General features: G+C 38.0%; 1 protein-coding gene across 8 annotated transcripts in view; it reads right to left on the bottom strand.

Moving 5' to 3' along the window:
- GRIA2 (glutamate ionotropic receptor AMPA type subunit 2) overlaps positions 1 to 25,233 on the bottom strand; it is a 168,593-nt gene that overhangs the window by 46,110 nt on the left and 97,250 nt on the right. For all 8 annotated transcript variants that reach the window (XM_036853494.1, XM_036853492.1, XM_036853495.1 and 5 more), the window contains 3 exons: positions 24,894 to 25,090; positions 18,085 to 18,138; positions 13,492 to 13,653 (listed from right to left, as the gene is read on the bottom strand). In XM_036853494.1, coding sequence (XP_036709389.1) covers positions 13,492 to 13,653; positions 18,085 to 18,138; positions 24,894 to 25,090 — 413 coding nt within the window. The remainder of the gene's footprint in view (positions 1 to 13,491; positions 13,654 to 18,084; positions 18,139 to 24,893; positions 25,091 to 25,233) is intronic.

Raw genomic sequence — 25,233 nt, 5'->3', positions numbered from 1 at the left:
CCACTCCCCTTCCTCAGAACAGCCACTCCAGCCTCACACTGACCCCACCCCTGAGGACATTTTTTCTGCACTTATACCCTCAATATCCTGCATCAGCCTTTTTTCTCTATTGGATCATCTCTATTAGCAATTCTACTGCTCCAGTATCTCCTACCACAAGTAAAAGAAGAAAGAAATAGCTAGGTAGGTAGATTTGATAGATAGGTAGATGATGATGATAGACAGATAATAGACAGATTAGATAGATAGATATAGTAACTGCTTTTTAGGTCCATATCTCCTTCCAATTTCCACCATCTTTTTCTGTTTCCTTCACAAGAACACTTGTTAAGACAGATTTTCTAAATTTTCCATTTCACATCACCCCGCTTGCTCTCTCTAAATGATCTCATTCAGTCCATGGCTTTAAATTGCATTCATACACTCGAACATGACTTCCTCAGCAGTGCCCTTCCTGCCCAGCCCACCCAATCACTCTCCTTCATGGGACCTTGTTTATTCCCGTCATAGTCTCTACCAGCATCTGAGTATCTTCTTCGTGCATTCTTTGTCTACTTCATCTCTCCTCCCCACTAGAACAGTTACTCTAGGGAAGCAGAAAACTTATGTCACCACTGAATTCTCAGAGCCCAGGGCACAGTTGGGCACACTGAAGAGAATTAATAGGAAGGAATGAAAGAGGAAGGAAGGAAGGAAGGAAGGAAGGCCAGAGATCTTGATACTGATTCTATCTTTATGGGACTCACATTGCCTCCCAGTTCAGTGAAAAGATACAGAAACAGATAATTGCAATATATCATTAGAGTGTTATAAATCGGTCCAATGGTGGATAGATGCCTGTGTTGTTTATTTTTAATATGAGAGATGGTACAATAAAGCAAATGAGAAAGTAATTTATGTGGTATGAATTATCCTCTCCTCACATCCAGAAATTGTTCCGAGTTTTTAATGCTAAAAATGGTAATGTGAAGTTATCACTTAATCTTTGTATGAAATAGTTTAGTTGAATCAGTTTCATTTTCTCTCATGAATGAATCAAATTTGATGGGAAATGTGGTAAGAAGAAAGAAGAAAAAGAAAATGATTTTGAGCCCGCAGAACTGTGATTGATGCTGTTAACTGTGATAAGATATTCACATTTACTGCTAAATTTTCTTAAGCAATGTCACTGCAGGCCTATTCATGAGTCCTTCTTGACAAATCTAGATTATCTCCTGGATGGCTGCAGTTAAGTTTCCTGGAAATACCTCTACTAGATGGATCTAAATAAAACCCTTCACTATTTTTTTCCAAAATCTGCAACCTCTTCCTTCAAACTGTACATGCAAGATATTAGCAAAATATACTGTGTTACATATCCATTTAGGCAACTTATATTCCTGGATTGAAAATGTAATTTTCAATTACTGGGAACTTATCCTGAGAAAATATTCTCAAATACAGATAATTTTCACACAAGATATTCATTTCAGTATCATTTGTAATATGCAAAAATTAGAAGGAACCTAGATTTCTGAGAGTAAAGGAATGTTTAAAAGCTATGCTTTCTGGGACTTCCCTGGCGGTCCAGTGGTTAAGACTTCTCCTTCCAGTGCAAGGGGTGTGGGTTCGATCCCTGGTCGAGGAGCTAATATCCCACATGATTTGCAGCCAAAAAACCAAACCATTAAACAAAAGCAATATCGTAACAAATTCAATAAAGACTTTAAAAATGGTCCACATCAAAAAAAAATTCTTTAAAAAAAAAATACACTATGCTTTCTGCCTTGTGGAAGTATTATGTAGTCCTTAAAAAGTTCTACTAATAATGGTTATGCAACAATACAAATAATGTTAGCTATAAAATAAGTGAAAAACAGTATTACAACTAAAGTTTTTTCAACAAAAAGTGAGAGTAATAAACAATGGTGATATCCCTTCAACAAAAAAAGGAAAGAAAAATAAACAAAATGGTTAGAATAACAGGGAGGAAACATACATGATATTTCTTTTCCAAGTATTCTACAATAACCATGTACCTTTTTAAAAAAACTGTATTATAAAAGCATTGTTTTAAGTCATATCTACTTGGGAAAAGACTTCTTGGAGAAATAGGGATATCACATCAGCTTTTTTCTGCCTCACTTATATGATTGTCTCTATTCTCCTAGAGGAAAAAAAAAATTAGTTTGTTTTCTTATACAGCAATCCATCCACTGCTAATTTAACTCTTATGATGAAGTTTAGGTCACTGAATCAGAAACAGGAAGCTGTATTGCAGTTTGTATTTGAGAGTAGTGATCATAGTTAAAAGGCAGACTCTTCCTTCAGTTACCCTGCTCACATTACTATGAGAAATCTATAAAGCCATCTGCAAAATGTTTCAGAGGTCTATAAATGTTGGTGAACTACATTAAAAAATAAGATGAGGTTGAATGAACTAAAAGTATTTAAGTCCACGCAGTATGCGATCATTATGACTCAGGGCATGAGCTCACTAAGAAGAAAAATCCTTCCAACCTTTTTCAAATGTTCAGATCTAATCAAGTCTCAAGCCTATTATCACTGTAAATTAAAAGTCACAATCATAGACACAATTCAGGGCTGAGAGAAAATCAACAGCTTCTGTATCCATACCTCCTTCTTGTTTATGTTCTGCACATGTGGCTCATTTATTTTTCTCAACAAATATATCACATTTTTTATTGGACAGTTAAATATTTCAGTTTTATTCTACCATTCACTAAACTAGATGTAAATTCATTTGAAGGGAACGTGATGGCGATGTAAAAGATCTCCTTCTTCGAAAACAAATGCATCATCTCTGCCCTGACGTTTATGTTCTGTGAAATCCCTCAGCTGAGTTGGAAATTTATATCTCAATGGGGACCATTATGTTCTGTGATGCTATATCACAATCACTCCTATCCACACTTGAAGAAGAAATCTGGGAAAACGTTTTTATGGTCCATTTTCCAAATGTGCTTTTTATTCCATTTCAAATGTATCTTTATTGAGACTTATTTTTCAAAAATAAAATAAAATATGCATTTTATTCAAAAATAAAATAAAATATGTATTTTAAACATGTTTGTTATGCCCAATAGTCATCAGATATTATTTAATAATGCATTACTATAATCACTGATACCTGAAAGGGTAGTCTTACAGCCAAAAAAAAAGAGGAGATGAAAAGGAGCTCTATATACATTTCAAATTTAATGAATATTCAAAGAGGATAAATAGGCTATAATATAAAATTTTATGGATCTTCATAATGATAGCACTTATTCCAAAACATATGTTACCCGCACGGTGTGAAGACAGAAAAAAAAATACCATTCAAAAAGGAAGTACTAGGCTTTAGCATTATGAAAGTGTTACAAAGTTTCCTATGAATGGCCACTTTGCAAATATTCGTTGACACTTGAAATTGAACTGAGTATAGTTTAGAAAGCATGGAATACAGCATCTTCTGATCTCTATCAGGGCTGCCTCAAGTCCTCATTCTACCATTTACAGCTCTGTTGCCTTGAGCAAGTTAACTAAAGCATCAGTGTCCAAAGTTTCTTATCAATAAAATAACGAGAACAATGTCTGCTCTACGTCATAATAGTGTTGGAAAGGAAGGTGAGGGAGAAAGGAAGAATTCATGTTGACCTAGTTCTCTACAAGCCAAACCTGAGTTGGATAGTTTCCTAGTAAGTCCTTTAAAAAAAAAACAAAAAGCTCTATACAACAAATATTTGAATTCCAATTTTATAGGTGAAGATTGCAAGTTACAAGTTATATTTTTCTCAGGGTCACAAAAATATGTGACAAAGGTGGAGGAATTTGAACCCAGATCTCTGCATTTCTGAAGTAATGAGGGTGACTGACCTTCCTGCTTTGCCTGGGCCTGTCCCAGTTTTGGATCAGAAAGTCTGGAGTCCCAGGCACACTGGACCTGTTGGTCCCCTTATTGGGCAAATTCCACATCAAATGAATAAAGTTACAGGAAAGGAGAAGCCGGATGTGTTGAAAAATATGCTAAAAATGCAAGTTATTAACCAGCATGTTTGCCTTCTTTTTTCCTTCTATTACGATCTAACTTGTTCAAAACTAGCTTGTTTTTACAACGTTTTGAAAACTGCCATCCTGATCTACAAGAGTCTCGGATCCAATAAGTTCAGAAGATGATTCTCATGTTGGCATACTAAAGGCCCTGAGAAATACTGCAGTAACAATTCCAGTTTAACTTTGTTTGGTCAGCGTTGCCCAAACTAATTACCATTTAAACATTTTCCTTAACAGCAATTACTTTCCATAAAAAGAGCGTTTGTGTAACATACTTTGGGCTGTAAGTTTTCTAGACTGATAAATTTTACATAATCATTTTAAAAATAGCATCAATTATTTAGTTAAAATTATTATCAACAGAATGATATCTCCCTAGAGCAACTTACACAATATAACAATTCTCAGTTTCTCCATTACAAAATTATCAACATAGTCAAAAATGATGAGCTCTAGGAAAAATAACTAAGCTTATAAGAAAATTTTAGAAAGTCTTTTTTTTTATACTTCTTGGCAATGGCCTAGAATCAACTAAAGCCATAGAAAAGAAAAACATTATTATGAAATACATTATAAACTTAAAATTATTCACTTCTCTTCATTTCAAATTCAACTGAAGTCTAACCTCTGGAAAAGACCTGTCTGTGATAAGGTCATCGTTAATTTCCTCTAAGCCTTTTGAACGTGTGACCTTGTAGCTTCACTGCATAAAACTGCAAAATCTTCAGTAAGACTAAACCTCACTGGAGCAACAGGAGGTCTCACTCATTGTCGGTGGAAACACAAAATGGTGTATATGGCTACTTTGGGAGACAGGTTGCTTCTTACAAAACTAAACAGACTCTTACCATATGATCCGCAATCACACTCCTTGGTGTTTATTACCCAAAGGAGCTGAAAGCAAACGTCCACTCAAAAACCACCACATGGGTGTTCATAGCAGCTTCATTCGCAATTGCCAAAACTTGGAAGCAACCAAGATATTCTTCAACAAATGAGTGGATAAATAATTTGGGGTACATGCAGACAATGGAATAAGATCATCGCTACAAAGGAGCGAGCTACCAAGCTACGCAAAGACATGGAGGGACTTTAAATGCATATGACTCAGTGAAAGAAGCCCATCAGAAAAGGCTACAGACTGTATGATTCCAACTATATGACCTCCTGGAAAAGGCAAAACTATGGAGACAGTAAGAACTACGGAGACAGTCGTTGCCAGGGGCTGGGGGGGAGGGAAGGACGAATAGGTAGAGCCACCTTTAGAGCAGCAGAGATGCTCTGTCTGAAACTATAATAACGAAAGCATGTTACTGTCCGTTTGTTCAAACCCAGAGAATGTACAACAACAAGAGTGAACAGTAATGTAAACTGTAGTCCTTGGGTAGTTACGACGTGCCGATGAAGGCGCATCAATTCTAACACACGTATCACTCTGTGAGTGGAGTTGATGTTGGAGAAGGCTGTGCATGTGCAGGAGAAGAGGATATATGGGAAATGTCTGTACTTTCTGCCCAGTTTTGCAGTGAACCTAAACCTGCTCTACAAAAATAAAGTCTTAATTAGAAAGCTAATAAAAACTCAACATCTTCAGTAAGCACACAAGCTGTATCACATTTCCAAGGGGGAAAAGACAGCTCCACTGGCAGGAAACCACCATTAACATCCTTTTTTATCATTCTCTATGAATAATAAAAATAAATTTTAATACACTAGGGAGAAAGACTCTTGAATGTAAAAAGAATATATTAAAAACAACATATCTTTGCCTAAATTAGCCAGATTGGCTACTGACCCTGACGGAAAATCTTGCTTAAGGACCAAGACTTTTACATTCTGAAACACTAGATTCACTTAGGGGTTCAAATTTTCAGCTAAAACGAATCAGATTCATCAAGATAGAAAAAAGATACTCGAATCAACACAGTGTCTGGCTTTGATCCACCCGTCGGTAGGTAGGTAAAGGCTTTTCTTAGAGGCAGATATTTTACTTTGTTCGTTGCATAAGTTCCTCCCCCCTGATGCTCCCCACTTCTTAGGCACCTTCTAACAGGTGAAAGTTCCTTATTTTTTTGTAGTCTATGAACAACAAAACCAATATTTTCCAGGGTAATTTAAGATTTGATTTCAGCAGAGGTGACCTGCTGAAAGTCACTACAATCTTTAAGAGACACAGGAGCCTCTTGAGGGTCATAAATTTGGCAAAAATTAGAAATGTTAGCATATGTTTTTGCATGCCTAAATTTGCACGTCACATGATCATGGTATTAGAGATTTGGGAGAAATCTCAGAGATCGTGGACACTTATTCCCTTTGCAGACAAAAAAATGTGGACCTGAGATGAACCCAGATATCCTGCATTATAATTCAAGCAGTGGTAATGTATTTTTATTTTTCATGGTGTAAGGTGTATTTCAATAGCTTAATAAATTATTTTTCAAGTAATTTTTATGAAATAGGTAATGTTATCAATATCAAATTTTCAATTTATGGGTTTATATCAGTCATAAACACACTTTTTAAACCACAAAACATAAAGGACTAAACTTGTCAAGCCTCTTTTTTGTTGCGTGTCAAAATACTTTAATGTTCGTTGTAGGACACTATAGTGTGCCAGCAGTGGGTTTGGTCAGTTAAAACATTCGAGAAGCAGAATTAATTCTCTGAAGCCACCAGGGCACTATTTAATGCACAGCACTAATTACCGAACTCAAGAAGATTATGCTATTTCCAGACAGGTCTAATAAGTCTCTTAGGATAGCAATTAAGAAAGTTCGAATTGCTGCTTTAAGTCTTTTCCTGAGTAAAACGGGATTCTTGCAGGAAAGCCATTATTTAAGTGGCACACAATGTCAGTCCTGTATTAGGGTTGAATTCCTTGACACTGGCAGGCCTGGCAGAAGCAAGTCAAACTAGGTTCAAGCTGTCCACTTGACAAAGTAGAATGGATGATTACATCTTGCAGGTTGTTGAGACCCCGAAAACCCTGAAAATCCATCTCAAAATAGAAATGTGTGTAAATTAGTTTGGAGATAGTGGCAAATCATCTCTATCATCTGCCTCTTTGTCCACATCTTTTTGAGGAAGGGAAAATGCTCCCTTTAACTGTCCCATTTAAACCCAGGCACCGCGATGGTTCAGGTCTGATTACTACAGAATTTTCTATTTCATCCCGTAAAATAACACGACTTTTCTGCCATGGCTGAGTAAAAGAACACAACAGATGCTAAGGGCAGGAATTTAAACCCCATCCTATAGCAATGATAATTACTTATTTTCTTCTTTCTCTGTGACGATATTTTCAAAGTGTTGCCCTAGTTTTCGCTTTATTCCTCTTCATTTCAGCAAATCTCTGTTCTGTGCCTTCTGTGCAAATCCTGGCATGAGACGAGGGACCAAGAACACAGAAGGAAGGAAGGAGACTGCTTTTCTGAGTCTTGTTTTCCATCCACAAATTCCTCTCAGCTGAATTTGTATTAATACATTATAAATGCACGGTTGTGATTTTTGCGATTATTATTTCTAAAGAAATGGAGAGAACTGGCAACAAATCCATTTATTCTCCCCCCTCCTCAGACCACAACCACCATTCAGACAACTGACAGCCGTTGTCTGCATTGTTCCTGCGTCGCCCTAAAAGCTCTCCTGCCACCAAGTTCTCTTGTCGCCAGGGCAGCCCATAATCTTCCTGTTTCAAAACCGTGGTGATGGCTCTCCTCTAGGGGGTCCCTGCTGCTCTCAGAAGGAGACTAAACGTTCCTTAGTAGGTCAGCAAGGCACTCAAGATCTGGAGCCTGCATTTTTACAAGTATTATTTCTCAGAATTCCCCCCAAACACCTCTGTTCAGACTCCAGCCTTACAGAAATATTTATATTTTCCTTGCACGCCAGACTTTAATTTCTCATTTTCTCTATGGGAAGTTATTGCCCCTTCTTTCTCCTAATACCTACCTCTCCTTCAGGTTTTAAATTCCATATGATTTCCTCAAAGAAGGAAGCCTTTTCTTACGTCTAGAACTGGGGTTAGGAGCCTCTTAAGGGTGTTACCACAGAACTTTTGCTTTCCTCTATCTGTTCATTCAGAAAGCCTTTACTGAATAGCTGCTCTGTGCCAGGCCTTATTCTAGGAGCCTGGGAGCAAACAAAATCAGTGAACAAACAAACACCAACAAAAAATCCCTGCCCCCATGTCACTTACTTTCAAGATGGAGGAGACAATTAACAAGGTAATGAATAAATTCATTATAAATACAGTACACTAGGAGCTATTAAAGGGAAAAATACGAAAAAGCTGGAGCAGGGAAGGGGGATGGAACGCACCCTAATGGGTGGGAGATTGCAAGTTTAAATAGAGAACCTGCTTCTGGGGTCGTTAAGGAGATGGAACCTGAACAAAGAGCTACAGAGCGCAGGAGGCTTAGCCTTGCAGATGCTAAGGGCAGAAGAGTCCAGAAGAGGACAGAGCCAGTGCAAAGGCCCTGAAGTGGGAACGTGTCTCCCGTGCTTAAAAAATGGCAGAATGATACGTGCACCCCAATGTCCACAGCAGCTCTATTTACAACAGTGAAGACGTGGAAACCACCTAAGTGCCCACCGACAGACGACTGGATAAAGAAGATGTGGTACATATATACAATGGAATATTACTCAGCCATAAAAAAGAATGAAATAATGCCACTTGCAGCAACATGGATGGACCTAGAGATCATCATACTAAGTGAAGTAAGTCAGAAGGAGAAGGACAGATACCATATCATATCATCTCTATGTGGAATCTAAGAAAAGGGTACAAATAAACTTATTTATAAAACAGAAATATATTCACAGATGTAGAAAACAAACTTATGGTTACCAGGCAGTGACAGGGGGGATAAACTGGGAGATTGGGATTGATATATACACATTACTATGTATAAAATAGATCACTAGTAAGAACCTGCTGTAGAGTACAGGGAACTCTACTCAATACTCTGTAATGACCTATATGGGGAAAAGAACCTAAAAAAGAGTGGATCTATGTATCTGTATAACTGAGTCACTTTGCTGTGCACCTGACACTAACACAACATTGTACATCAGCTATAGTCCAATAAAAATTAAAAAAAAAAAAGAACTGGCAGAAAGGCCACTGAAGCTGAAGCAGAGGGCGTGAGGGGGGAGCCCGAGAGAGGAAGGCGGAGCATGTAGGGCTTCGTGGCCAGTGGGGTGAGTCTGGCTTGCGCTGCTGTGGTGTGAATGGCCGCGGGGCTGGGGGGCCGGAGAGCAGCAGGGACGTAATGTAATTTACATTTTAAAAGGACCGCAAGCATGGGAGAGAGAGGGGTCAGTAAGGAGGCAGGGAACCCCGTCTAGGAGATCACTGCAGTCACCCGGCAGCAGGGCCATGGGGGCTGGATTTAGGGTGGGTGCAGAGGAGGCGTAGTGTTTCCTGACAGATTGGATGTGGGCCACCGGGCAAGAGAGGGCTCCGGGACACTTGCAAGTCCTTGGCTGAAGGAACAGCTGAAAAGATGGGGTTGCCATCAACTGAGAGGGAAGGGTTGTTGTAGGAATAGTTTTTCAGGGGATGAAGAGGGAGCAGAGGTGGAAATCAGAAGTTGAGAATGCGTTGATATTCACGCGTCAGTAAGACAACTTCCACCAAAGTTAATACAAGGTGATTGCTGGTTTCTAGCCTGAAGACGATCAACCCCTTGAAGACTGGAACTTTGTCTTTTCTCTGACACCTAGAACAGTGACCGTTTGCAGAGTAAAAACTCAGTAAAATGTATAATGAATTGATGAATGAATAAGTGAATACTGCCCCAAGTTAGCACATTAGTGAAAGAGAGTCAGATTTTAAATCATTAGAGTTATTTTTGGTACAGGATATAAGAATGAAGAAATTTAACATTTGCAATTTATATTCGGTGGTTATTAAAATATGTTAAATATTGAAACACATAAGGTTTTACTTGTATTTATTGAATAAGATTGATTTTAATTAGGAAGCTGTGGAAGCTGCATTAACTTTCAAGGAAGACTAGAAGTCTTAAATAATTATTAATTTAATAGTCCCACAACTTGATATAAGTTATATAATTTCCAATGCCTAACCACGGAGAGGATTTGATGTAATGAATTATATTTTTACAGGCTTTCATGCCTATAGCATAAGCTTACGATTTAAATTATCTAGCAACATACCTGATACAGTCAATGACCCAAAAGACAATGTAAAAAGAGATGACCGCATTCGAGATATTTTCGCTTGGACAGATGATATATGCTTGTTTGTATTAGGAAATGGTATATCGTTCCCTATCCAGTTTTTCTTCCTTTCTTCTGTGCATGAAACAATCATGAGAGAAACAATCATGAAAGCCCTGTCTTGGAATTACTCTTTACACCTGTTGACAACTCACTCCTCCCGATTTCCTGGACCTGTTATGCTGTTGCATGGCCTTGAGCCTCTTTCCCAAGCACCCTCCCACACTTTCCCTCCTGCTCAACCATGGGCAAAGCCCTGCTCAGGCGTCTTACCTCTGGAAAGCCTTCCTACCATACTGTCCTAATCATGTGTAGGAGCTGCCACAGTTTACATGTATCACTCTCTATTATATTTGCTTACTAGCATGTTTGTATCTTCCATAAGACTTTGGATTATCAAAGGCAAGAGTCGTTTTTTAAAAATATATTGAGTTCCCGGCTGTCTAGTACATGAGCAATATGCCTCCGTGTTAGGATGAACTCCCACCCAAAGGCAAGTCCTCCACACAGATTTTCAGTACTTTTTATCAAGCTTCAAAGACCATATAAGATATATCTCCTATTGGCACCTATGTTTCCAAAGCTGTGCTCAGTAAGTCTTTGTAAATGTTGTTCAATGTTTGAGCTGAGGGTCAAAAAGTGACTGAGAGCCTACTTTTGGGGGGTGGAGCGTGAAGTAGAAAAGAACAGCTTTACTGCTTTGCCAGGCAAAGGGGGACACAGCAGGCTCGTGCCCTGAAAAACTGTGTGTCCCAACCCGGCAGGATTTGGTGAGGAGTTCTGTAGCAATGGTTCCAGGGTGGGGTTGCCGATAAGGACCAGGGTGTGTGCAGGGCCTCCAGGACCTTCCCTGAGTTCCAACCAGCAGGTTCAAACAGCTGCTAATCAGGGAAGGGAGGGGATGCAGAGACAAGGGAGGGGCAATCAGGGAACAACAGTGTAGCCTTGGGGCAGGGTCCTTGTACTACCTCAAGGGATACACAGCCCATGGAAGAGGCTGTGTTTTGTTGTTTTTTTTTTTTAACAACTTTATTGGAGTATAATTGCTTTACAGTGTTGTGTTAGTTTCTGCTTTATAACAAAGTGAATCATCTATACGTATACATATATCCCCATATCTCCTCCCTCTTGTGTCTCCTCCCACCCTCCCTATCCCACTCCTCTAGGTGGTCACAAAGCACGGAGCTGATCTCCCTGTGCTATGCGGCATACCGTATGCTAACACACATATATGGAATTAAAAAAAAAAAAGTTCTGAAGAACCTAGGGGCAGGACAGGAATAAAGACACAGACCTACTAGAGAGGCCATGTTTTTAAACTTTTAAGCCTATGCTCTTTGCGGCGCCCCATAAGGAAGGGCCATCACGATTTTTCTGAAACTTGTCAGAAGAAGCCAAAACGGAGCCGCTCTGGAGGGAAATGTTACAGCCAGAAGGGAGCAAAGAAAGGTCACCAACAGAGTGAACTCTGGTGCTAGGTCTTAGCAAAAATGTTAGCAGAATGCATCGCCAAAGATCTCTAATCCCTTAAATCCGCTTGCGCTTTGATGCATAGCACGTGAACTTTAATAATGATATGACTTCCATGAGAAAAAAATCATCTCCTTTTGCTTTCCTCCTTCTCACAGCCAGCAGCAGTGGAAGGCTACACGATGACGAGCAGAGGAACATCAGTCCCGTCTGAGGGTGAATGCCACGTGTGCGCTCCATCAGAGAACTTAACCGGCAACCACATCTGGATGCCGGGAAGCCTGCAATCCCAGGGGATGTGGTCCTCAGTCAGACCCCTGCTGAACACAGGCGGAGACAGACACTGATGGGGGTCCCCTCCCTTCTAAGCAGCCCTGTTAAATGGTGGCACGCCCACACGCCCTCAAGCCCTTTATAAATGTATACGTGCTGAATCTCAGTCAAGGTCACCAAACAAGAAGTCACCTACTTTACAGAAAAAATTAGCTCTGGGCTATGCTTTAACATCCTATGGGATGCTTTCCTAAATTTGACATTGAATTAATAGGATCCATTTACACACCCCAAAGTAGAAAACTTTAAAGCTTCTAATTCTTATCTAGCACCAGTCTCACAGCCAGACGCAAATTTAAAGCCAAACATATCTGTTTTTTCAATTTGTGCAGAAAACAACAATATCAACAAAACTTCTCCAGGATGTATGTACATAACTATGAGAGCAACTGAAATGACACTGTCCCTGACTGGTTCTTGCACAACCTGCATTATAATACACAGATAAACAGATCACTATACGTTTGACAATATTCTTTTCTGCAGCTTTTATTTTTCATAAACCTAGTCACAAAAAGTAAACACGATCTCATCTCACTCACTCTTCCTCCCTCAGGTTTTACTCTTATCTCTGCTCTCAATCAGGTGACAAACAGAAGAAAAAGAAAACCCTTCCTATCAACAGCAGAAATATGTCATATTTGGAGGTAAATATATGCATGTATGTATATACACAATAAAGCACACTGAATAAACCAGTGGAGACCTCAAGGTGTCCAGACCCACAGAGAATAGAAGATGAGTCTGGATAGCGCTTATTACCGAGCAGTGCATGACATTTAGCATTCAAAGTTTCTTTGATTACATAAATCATTATATTTATTTTGTTAATTACAAAAACAAATTGAGACTTTTATCTTCTTCCTAAGGCGTCCCAGAGAACAGGCTACTCACCAGCAGTTAGAGATAGAGATGAGGGTGGAGGTGGAGGTGGAGATTGAGGTGAAGGGGGAGGGGGAGGGGAGGGGGAGGGGGAAGGGAGGGGGGAGGGGGAGGGGAGGGGGAGGTAAAGATGGAGGGGGAGATGGAGGTCAAGATGGAGATGGAGGTGGAGGTGGAGGTGGAGATGGAGGTGGAGGGTGAGGGAAGGGGGAGGTAGAGGTGGAGTTGGTGATAGAGATCAAAATGGAGGTGGAGGGGGAGGGGGAGGTGAAGATGGCGGTGGAGGTGGAGGTGGAGTTGGTGATGGAGGTGAAGGTGGAGGTGAAGATGGTGGAGGTGGAGGTGGAAATGGAGATGGAGGTGGGTGTGGAGGTGGAGGTGGAGGTGGGGATGGAGGTGAAGGTGGAGGTGAAGATGGTGGAGATGAAAACGGAAATGGAGATGGAGGTGGGGATGGAGGGGAGGGGGAGGTGGGGATAGACATGGTGATGGAGGTAGAAGTAGATCCCGATAGACATGTACCTTAATTGTCGTCGTGTGTGCTCCGGGGTATTCTTTTTCTTCCAGTGTTGACCACCTTTCTATAAACTTAGATACCATGGAGTCATCATAGTCCACTATCTGAAATCCAGAGACGTTTGCACCTCCAAACTGAATTTTTAATAGGTCTCCATCGGTAAATCCCTGGACAGAGAACATATTTATGTCATGCTTTCTATTAAGAACCAAATAGAACTTAATGTTAACCAAATAGCTCTATACATTGTGGTTTTACAAATTTCAAAGAACTCATGAGGGAGATAAAAAGCCTATAGTAAATGTTTCATGTACTTTAACAGCCAATATTCTTCCCCAGCACCTAGCCTCATCCTGGTCATAGTGGGTCCTTAATCAATGATTGTTTATTGGTCATACTTACATAAAAGTTCTCTGTATTACTGAGAAATCTTCCAAGGATAAGGACTGGGTTTTATTTACTGTATCTACAACAAAGCACCACCAGATACTTAAACATTAAGCTACTTCTCCAAGAGCTACAACATTGTGTGATGGTTATTTCTATTTAAATTGTTCATTCTCTCAGGTGATATAAAAACCTTTTAAATGAGAAGGGAAGGAACCAAATGCTCTGTCATTATTTGAGAACAATTAAGCATTTTCACTTTAAGCATGAAACTTAGTTTTTATAAAATGTATTAAATTTTAAAAATCCACTTCTACTGCATTGTTAGAATGAATTCAGTCATTACTAAAGCTATCATATAGTGTTTCCACTGATTTCAAATCTTGTGCTGCCATAAATTATATCTCAGTTTGGGAGTACATTCTCTGAAAGATGAAATCACAACTTTAAAAAGTCACAATTATAAATATTTTCATCTTATACACTTATTCCTTATTATCACACAGAAGAATTGGAAATATTTTGACTAAAATCTGAGAGCCTTTTCTTTGTTGTTGATATTAAAAATATAGTTTAATATTATTTGTGTGGAGAAGGATAATTACTCTGTTATTGGCTCATATTTTTGTTTTTCTTTTTATCAAATTATGCAAATAGAGGAAAATGTATATAACAAAAATCATAGATTTTCTGTTCTGACCCACGCATGCCTCAGTTAAGCTGCTTCAAAACAATCAATTTCAGTAATTTTTGTTTTTCGTGTATTTACCTCTGTAATTCTGCATGACACATTTTTGCTCTTCTTTCCTAACTTACCCATGTTAGATTTTCTTCTTCAGTTTACACTTGTGCCAGATGAGTATGTAAGTCTCATAAGCAAGACATCTATCTCCTCAGCCATTTTAATGTTCACTGTTTTCACAGTTAGAATTCTGTTTTTCAGAGCAAAGCCAAATAATGTGCTTGGATTGCATTTTCCTTCTTTAATAGTATTTTATTCTAATGTTAATGATTGCTTCATTGTTTTCACTACTAGAGCTTTCTCTATACCTATTCTTATTTTTTTTCCAGTTGCTCCATGTAAAAATTTTCATGTTTATATGGGTAAAGCTTTTTTCAAATAAAATATTGAAACATATCAAGTCATCTGTCTTTTCCCCTGCATCCTGGAGCCTTCCACCTTAACGCTGCAATCTGAATGGTTCCTCTTTCATCTGCTCTGCAATTGTTCTCCTGAAATGCCCCTTCCCCTCTTTTCTGAGTAGCTTCTCTGTTTCCTCCATCACTTTTCTCTCCCGTTTTACTCCTTTCTTCAGCTAGAGCCCTCAGGAGTCTCCTGAGACACGTGGAGGTACCTTTTCTGAGACACTGAATGTCTGTAAACACCTTTGTTTTCTCTGACACTCGACTGGTATTTTGGCTGGGTATAGAATTTTCAGTTGAAACCCTGATCATCTGAAGGCATTGTTCTACTGACTTACTGTTTCTACTGAAAAATACAATAGCATTATTTCTAAATATTTTTTGTCTGTGACCTGCTTCATACTCCTTCTGGCTTCCCACCTGTCATAAACTTTAAGATCTTCTATTTATCTCTGAAAGTTCATGGCGATATTTTACGAAAGAAGCCTTTTGTCTTTCCTTATTGTGTGTACTCAATAGGCAGATTTATGTCACTTAGTACCAGAAAGTTTTCTGAATGTTTCTCTGATAATTTCCTTCCCCTGTTTTCACTATGTCTGTTTAGAAGGTTTATTAATAAGACATTGCAACCCCTAGATTAAACGTCTGAGCCCCTCAGTTTTCTCCACATACACCGTTTTTTATTGTATTGTCATTTTGCTACAGAATCTGGAAGATTTTCTCAAATTTACCTTCAAACTCATGTAATTTTACTAGTTATTCTAGGAAAAATAAGTTAACTTCCCAGAGCTCTTTCTTGTTCCTTGATTTTTTTTTTATAGCAGCCTTTTCTCCTCTTTATGGATAACATATTTTATCTTATTTCTCTGAAGATATTCTTACAGTTTGAAGCATTTTTCTCCTGATTCCTGCCTGCCTTGTTTCTGTGTACTTGTTTATTTGTATTGCATCCCTCATGGCAAAGACTTTTTTCTCAACTGTCTGGTAATGCTTGGCTGTCTAAGAGGAAGATGCTAAAACATTTCGTGGAATTTCTATGCGCACAGGCGGGGCTGGTTGATGAGTGAGCATCACTGTAAGGCAGAGTCAGGTGGGCGGATTGCAGGGCTTTTTGTCTGATTCTGAAGGGCTGAAGAAATGAGAATTGGATCCCTTATGACCGCTTCCTCATTCTTTATCCCCTTTAATGACGTATCAGGAAATGAACTATAGCCTGTGTTTGGGGAGCCTAATCAAGCATTCAGCAATTTCTGAAGAAATAAGTCGCTAACAATATCTGAGGATTTTTCTATCTTTTACAACCACTTCCTTTAACACCCATTAGCCACTGGACATGGGAAAAGGGACATTCCCAATCAAGACTTTGGAAGATGAAAGCCCTTCAACTTTGGATGGCATTCTCCAATTTTAAATGTCACTGAAATTTTCAGGTGCCCTAGAGATTCTCAGAAACTGCAGCATTCTACAGATTCTTTGAATTTACTGATTCACTAGAAATTCCATATGGCGAGGATACCAAGTATTCAGAGAAGGAAAAACACAACTTGAATTCAGATAAAATGTTAGGTAGATTTCTCCCTATAGCAGCATGACAGCAGCAAGAACTTGCTTTTATTTTTGAACCTTTTTACATTGGTCAATCAAACACATGTTTCCTTTTTCACAGCATCTAATATCAATTCTCAAATTGATGAACCTCCTTCTGCCATTATTTCTCAATGTCCCAATATAATCTTCTCCATCTGGACATTTTTAAAGATCACAGCTTTCGGTGTGGCTCTGTGCTGTTCATCAATGGCACACTTTACACAGGGACTGACTGTCCAGGCTGTTCCCTGCACAGAATGTGGTTCTGGAAAGCCTGATTACAGAGCTTCACTTATTTTAACTCTCGCTTCTCTGGTCTGGACTCATTTAGGATCTTTAAGCCATATTATAAGGGTAAGTTCTAAAAAATTATTATAGTGATGAGCCATTTCATTGCCAAACAGAAATTTTATCTTGAGCAACCAACTTCTCCCAATATCATGTAGGTTTGAGATTGAATATTCTTTATCACTGGTGCCACTTTCTAGTGAAAACAATATTTATCACTTGTAATGTTGTGGGTTTTTTAAATCTCTCCATGACTACTGGAAATAATGTCTTGTGATATAACAATCTAATATTCCAGAAGCAACATCATAAATCCTCATCTGTATAAATAGGAAATTTTTCACAGTCCTATAATGCTATTGAGAATACACTCTCATTCTCTGCTTTTGTCACTCTTTTAATCACCTTTTTTTCTGAGGCTGGGGAGACGGAGCCCTCAATTGCACAGAATCATACTTGTTTAAAGAACGTAAACCTTTGCAGCAGGGAAGCCTCAAGCTCACGTTAATGCCGATCTAAAAAGTATTTTGAAAAAAGAAATTTCTAGTGGTAGTTCTAAATTGACTTTGATCATACTTAAGAAGGGAGATACAATTAATCACGGGAATGTTTCAGTATAATCTTAATTTGAGGGGAATCTCAATGAAAAAGTGATCAGCTACAGTTATTCAATTTTCATTGTGTTGCTTATATAGTAAGTAGGAAATCAGACATAAATAATACACAATATATAAATATTCTGGGTATTCCAGGCTTTATTTTGTACCAATACATATTCTCACAAATGTGCATTTCAAATATTATAGATACTAAGAACTTTAAAGAAATGGGCAAAGGGTAAAGTGTATAAATTACAGTGACAGTGAGAAACAAGGGGAAATTTGGACACTTAAATTTTATATCTTTTTGAAAATTTTCCCTTAGTTAAAATACACCTTTAACACAAACTATAAGCTTGTCAAATATTGTTCTATAATTTCTCACATCATTTATAACAATAGGAAATTGATTAGAAAATATGAAATGGAAAGTAAATCTAAAATGTAACAAATTCAGAAAAATATTGTCACTTCTAATTGATCAATATAATCAAAATATGTTTTTAAAAATACCACTGATAAATGCTGGCCATAAATTTTTTTTGAATTAACAGGCATCTCTATTAAAATAATAAATATCATTAATTCACCTACCAGATTTGCAATGATGTAATGGTACCCTTTAACATGTTTTCCAATGGTAATAACCTAACAAAGATAAAGAAACAAATGTAAGTAATGTAAATGTAAAATTACTTATGCTATGACCTGATTCAGAAAATAAATTTTATCTACTGTGTTTCCTGATAGTCTACAATGAGTCATATTTGATAAAATATAATTATCAAATTCAGATATTTCTCTCAGAAAAAAGTAACCATACATTTTAGTGCTTTATAAATATTATCTTTCAAGAAGTCAATAACTAAACAAAAGTGATTACCTTGGTTTCGTTAATAGTGAAAATAAGGTTTCAATATTTTAAGAAATGTGAAACCAAAAACGTGTTGAATCCATAATAAGTCATAATTTTATCCCTACAAGAGCTATTTTTTTTCTTTTCAGTGAAACATAGACAGCTGAACCCAACATCTGAGATTTTATATTCACAATCTACATTCAAAGATAAACACAGAGTTTATAGCAGTACATGGGTTTTAAAAGACTATTAATAAGCATATAACAGAATTGTTATATAGATCTATAAAATAAAATTCCAATCTTAAGAATCTTGAAATTCTTATAGTCTAGTTCAAATGAACATTGTTATTTCTGGTTTAAGGCAGCAAAATATCAGAGAAGCTAATTTTTCTCCACAAATCTAAGTAAAAAATCATGGAACAAGTAGTCATTTGGTAATGCTCACAACAGTTTTGGACATTATTGCATCAACTGGACTCTTCGCTGATCTCTATCACTTATGGAGAGAGGTAGGTAAAATGGCCTCACTGTAGTCCTGGTACTGAGATACTCAAATATAATTTCTATTTTTAAGAAAATAGTCACACTAACGGAAAGCGTTAAATGTTATTAAAAATTGAAAAGATTAGATCCCCTCCCTTACTGAACTGTTTTGGTGGCTTCCCATTGCTTTTATTAGCATAATGTACGAAATCCTTCACATACTGTGAAGTTCAGGCCCACCTTCTCACTCTCTGTACTAGAGCCACATGGCCCTCTTTTTGTTTCTTTGTGCAAAAAGAGCTTCTTTCCATCACCTCAGGGCTTTCATAGATCCTGTTTCCTCTGCTTGGAAAGTTCCCTCCACACCATACCCTTTGTCTCTTAAGGCACAGTGAATCTCAGCCCAGTGTTACCTCCTAGAAGACTCCCTCCCTCATCCCAGGCAAAGTCAGATGCTCCAAAGCAACACACTTAGTCAAAGAGCAAGAGGAGGGCCAGATCCTAGAAGGATTCCACCATATGTTACTTTGATAGTACATGGTCACAAATTTGGAAGGGAGTTAGGCTTATCTTATTTTTTAACTTTTTTTTTGTAACACAACTAAATTGCCTTTTCCAAGAAAATGAATACTCTGTGTTGAAGGGAGAATTTTGAAGAAAAGATGTCCTCCTGAATGAAAAATATATTAATTAGCATCAGCTGAACTGAGACGGTCATGCCCCTCATATTTCCTACTGGCATCTGTTGATTGTGCTTATTGGTCATTCTATTTTCATAATCGTGCATGTTTTACTTCTGGGAATTAAGAAAAAACATAGTATTAATGGTGCTACCAGAAGCAGAAGTAGTTGAGTTTAGTGTTCATTGAGAAAAAGGAGAAATATGAAAAATGGTCTAGCCTTACTTCTCTCTGAGAATTAGTATCAGCCATACCATCATACCTTTGCTTTATGGAGCCATTAGTGTTGCATTAACAGTAGTAAATTTATGTTAATTTATGTTAATTTCTAAATGTTTTTGATGTCTGAGTCCTTTCCCCACCTAATCACAACTAGAAATAAGTGTCTCTAAAGTTTTATTGAATGATAAAATACTCATAGACTAACAGCATTTAATTATATTTCTAACTAAGCAGTTATGAATATAAAGTTTCATCTCATCTCCGTTCTCTTGACAGAGTGAGTAAGTCAATAGTGTTTCCTTTTCTTGAAATGTACCTCAACCCCACTTTCTGCCTGGTAAATTCTATTCCTTGAAGGCCTCCCATGATCTCCCAATCAAAATTATTTTCTTCTGCAATTTTTTTCTCATAACATCCTGTTCTGTTCATTCATAGCATGTACCATTACTATAATTGCATATTAATGTAACTATGAAACATCATGGCTATTCACCTTGATGGGCATGCCTGTTCTGTTTAACACTATGTCTTGGATCTCCTGCAGTGCTTGTCTGGTAAACATTAGACACTCAGGCTAATTCACTGAACAAACAATTGGAGGAATCCAAGCCAGCCAGCCAAGTGGTACCCATGTGTGACCCATTCATACATCTTCCGACACCTGTTAAGACAGGTACTTCCTCCTGCATGCTCTTAGACCATACTGCATTACAACTTGTAATACTGCAGTGTTTATTATGTGTGTACATTTTCCTTCCCCTTTAAACAATGAATTCAGAAGGTAAAGTCAAGACCCTTACCTTTCTTTGCATCCCTCATTCCAGACACATACAATGTCCTCAATAAATCCACACACTCACATAATACATTCAAATAAAATATATGTTCAAAATACTGTGTACATTTTGAATGGATGTCCATATGGACATTTATCTAATCACGATCATATATTTGCTACAAAAAATTTCATTCCATGAAATAATGCCATTTGCAGCAACATGGATGGACCTAGAGATTATCATACAAAGTGAAGCAAGTCAGACAGAGAAAGACAAATATCGTATAATATCACTTATATGTGGAATCTAAAATATGAACAAATGAACGTATCTATGAAACAGAAACAGACTCACAGACATAGAGAACAGACTTGTGGTTACCAAGGGGAAGAAGGCGTAAGGGAGGGAAGGATTGGGAGTTTGGGATTAGCAGATGCAAACGATTATATAAAGAATGGATAAACAACAAGGTCCTACTGTATACCATAGGGAACTATATTCAATATCCTGTGATAAACCATAATGGAAAAGAATATGAAAAAGAATGTATATATGTGTGTGTGTGTGTGTATATATATATATATATCTGAGTCACTTTGCAGTACAGTAGAAATTAACACAACATTGTAAATCAACTATGCTTCAATAAAATAAATTTTTAAAGAATTCTATTCCACTCATGCAGCTTAATATTATCAAAACAAACAACCCAATCAAAAAATGGGCAGAAGACCTAAATAGACATTTCTCCAAAGAAGATATACAGATGGCCATGAGGCACATGAAAAGATGTTCATCATTGCTAATTATCAGAGAAATGCAAATCAAAACTACAATGAGATATCACCTCACACCGATCAGAATGGCCATCATCAAAAAATCCACAAACAATACATGCTGGAGAGGGTGTGGAGAAAAGGGAAGCCTCCTACACTGTTGGTGGGAATATAAGTTGGTGCAGCCACTATGGAGAACAGTAGGGAGGTTCCTTAAAAAACTAAAAATAGAACTATCATATGATACTGCAATCCCACACCTGGTTATATATCAGGAGAAAATCATGATCCAAAAGGATACATGCACCCCAATGTTCATTGCAGCACTGTTTACAATAGCCAAGACATGGAAACAACCTAACTGTCCATTGACTAGAGGAATGGGTAAAGAAGATGTGGCACATATATACAATGGAATATTACTCAGCCATTAAAAAAAGAATGAAATAATGCCATTTGTAGCAACATGGACAGACCTAGAGATTGTCATAGTGAGTGAAGTAAGTCAGACAGAGAAACAGAAATATGGTATGATATCCATACCATAAGTGGATTAACACCATGCACAAAAATAAACTCCAAATGGATTAAAGAATTAAATGTAAGACCAGACACTATAAAACTCTTAGAGGAGTACTTAGGAAGAACACTCTTTGACATAAACCACAGCAAGATCTTTTTTGACCCACCTTCTAGAGTAAAGGAAATAAAAACAAAAATAAACAAATGGGACATAATTAAACTTAAAAGCTTTTGCAGAGCAAAGGAAACCATAAACGACAAAAAGACAACCCTCAGAATGGGAGAAAATATTTGCAAATGAAACAACAGACAAAGGGCTAATCTCCAAAATATACAAACAGCTCATGGAGCTCAATATCAAAAAAACAAATAATCCAGTTAAAAAATGGGTGGAAGACCTAAATAGACATTTCACCAAGGAAGACATACAGATGGCCATGAGGCACATGAAAAGATGCTCAACATCACTAATTATTAGAGAAATGCAAATCAAAACTACAATGAGGCATCACCTCATGCCAGTGAGAATGGCCATTATCAAAAAATCTACAAACAATAAATGCTGGAGAGGGTGTGGAGAAAAGGGAACCCTCTTGCCCTGTTGGTGGGAATGTAAATTGATACAGCCACTATGGAGAACAGTATGAAAATTCCTTAAAAAACTAAAAATAGAACTACCATATAACCCAGAAATCCCACTACGGGGCATATATCCTGAGAAAACCATAATTCAAAAAGATACATGTACCACAATGTTCATTGCAGCACTATTTACAATAGCCAGGACATGGAAGCAGCCTAAGTGTCCATGGAGGGATGAATGGATAAAGAAGATGTGGCACATATATACAATGGAATATTACTCAGCCATAAAAAGAAATGAAATGGAGGTATTTGTAATGAGGTGGATGGAGTTAGAGTCTGTCATACAGAGTGAAGTAAGTCAGAAAGAGAAAAACAAATACAGTATGCTAACACATATATATGGAATCTAAAAAAAAAAAACAAAGGTACTGATGAACCTAGTTGCAGGGCAGAAATAAAGAGGTAGACATAGAGAATGGACTTGATGACATGGGGTGGGAGGGCAAAGCTGGGGCAAAATGAGAGTAGCATCGACATATATACGACCGAATGTAAAATATTTAGCTAGTGGGAAGCAGCCGCATAGCACAGGGAGATCATCTCGGTGCTTTGTGACCACCTAGAGGGGTGGGATAGGGAGGGTGGGAGGGAGACGCAAGAGGGAGGGGATATGGGGACATGTGTATGCATATGGCTGACTCACTTTGTTGTGCAACAGAAACTAACACAGTATTGTGAAGCAATTATACTCCATTAAAGATCTATTTAAAAAATTAAAAAATAAAATGGATAACCAACAAAGACCTACTGTATAGTACAGGGAACTCTGCTCAGTGTTATGTAACAACCTAAATGGGAAAATTATTTGAAAAAGAATAGATACATGTATATGTATAACTGAATCACTTTGCTGTACACCTGAAACTATCACAACATTTTTAATCAACTATAATCCAAGATAAAATAAAAAGTTTAAAAAAAAAGATTAAAAAAAATTCCATTCCATATATTCCCAGTTTCTCTCGTAGTTTCTCTCTTCTAGTTTTGGAAAGAATTATTTTCATATAGGCTTTCAGCAACTTGTATTATGATGAGTCATGAATACCTAAATTTTTAAAACAAAGACTAGCAACTATTATCAAAATTCAGTTTTAATGAGAACCTCCTCTGAAATTCAAATGAGTTGTTAGGTTCACATTTGAACAAGAGGCCTTCGGGTTAAAAACAATCCCAGCTTCATCTCCTGAGACAAGAATCAAGACTGTTCTACTGAAATATTGACCTCTCTGACATAAAACATTTAGTTTGTTGTCATAACAAGCTAGTTTTATTCAGTTATTCAATATTTCATGAGAGATCCATTTTATATATCTTAGGCCCTGTATTAATGCATAACAATTAAGGGTTCATCAAGGTTTATGTTTGCAAAATGCTTTCTTTTACAGATTAGTGAATCTAATTTTCTCCTCAAAGCCTAAGAAGGGCCAAGATATACATACTTAATTGTGTATTTTTCTTCCAATCCTATATTATGCCAAGGGATAATTTTATATACATACATTTATGTAGGTAAGTGACATACATAAATGTATAACATATATATATATAATTATTCCAAGGAAAATATTATAAACGTACATTTTCAGCTGGAAAAGAAGCAGATACCAGTGGAGGAGACCTTAGGCAGTAAACCTTGATGCTTTTTACCACCAGCTCTGGTCACCTACCCTATCTGCATAACATAGCGGATTTTATTTCTATCATGTGGAAATCACCGTCCCATCCTGAAAGATCTTAAAAGGAAGCAAGGTGATGTGGTGAGCACAGATATCTCTGGTATCATATTATTCTTTAAAATATTGCACATTAATACATCTAGTTTACTTTTCAAGCAGCAAGGACTGCATATATCACTCCTACATATTTTATTTTCATAGATTAATAGTTTCATAGTGACACAAAACCTACCTACTTAGGAGGAAAAAAATTACTTCTTGGAAGAATAAATACATGCTTTTTCTGAAGACCGAAACCCACTCAGACAACACTCCAGGTTTAGCACACCACACTACATCCTAATGTTTGAAGTACTCCACGTCTTAACAAAGAATCCATGAATTACTCACTTTTCCCTTAGGACCCAGACTTATTTTCACTGAATGCCTGCCTATTTCTTTCTCCCGTAACAGTTCAAAAGAACTGAATTTTAAATTTCCACTTCGAAATATCAACATTTAGGGCAGCACGATAGACCACACGATCGGGACCTGTATATCGCATACAGGTAATGGTTAGTGTGACGTGCCAGCACCACTGGGGACGCCCTGCTATTGCTAAGTGAAGCCCCGGAGGAGGTCACGGCTGATCCCTGCCGGGTCCCCCACGGGCCCCGGGGACACCTGCTGCTCAAGCGCCGCCCCGAAACGCTCGCTGCACACGCCGGGGCCGCACGCACGCGCTCGGCCGGGCGCCCTAGGAAACAGGCAGGAGCCAACCTGGTCCACGATGTCGTTGACTTTGTCCCTCTCGCAGTCCAGGATGACACGCCGCTCCTTTTTGAGCTCCAGGTCCTGGAAGAGCGAGCGGTAGGTCTCGTCCTTCTTGTCGTTGTTGATGTTCCCCACGTTGACGGCCGTCACCTGCCACTTCTTTTCGGCAGCGGAATCCAGCACCGCCTGCAGGGTGGACAAGCCTAGGAAAGCAGAGAGACAGGGGCCTGATGGCAAAGGGCTCAAAGCAGAGAGACACGGGGCCTGATGGCAAAGGGCTCAAAGCAGAGAGACACGGGGCCTGATGGCAAAGGGCTCAAAGCAGAGAGACACGGGGCCTGATGGC

The sequence above is a fragment of the Balaenoptera musculus genome, chromosome 5, assembly GCF_009873245.2.
Source record: "Balaenoptera musculus isolate JJ_BM4_2016_0621 chromosome 5, mBalMus1.pri.v3, whole genome shotgun sequence".
Taxonomy (NCBI): Eukaryota; Metazoa; Chordata; class Mammalia; order Artiodactyla; family Balaenopteridae; genus Balaenoptera; species Balaenoptera musculus.
Note: the sequence above shows the minus strand (reverse complement) of the source record. Positions and strands in the feature narration are given on the sequence as shown.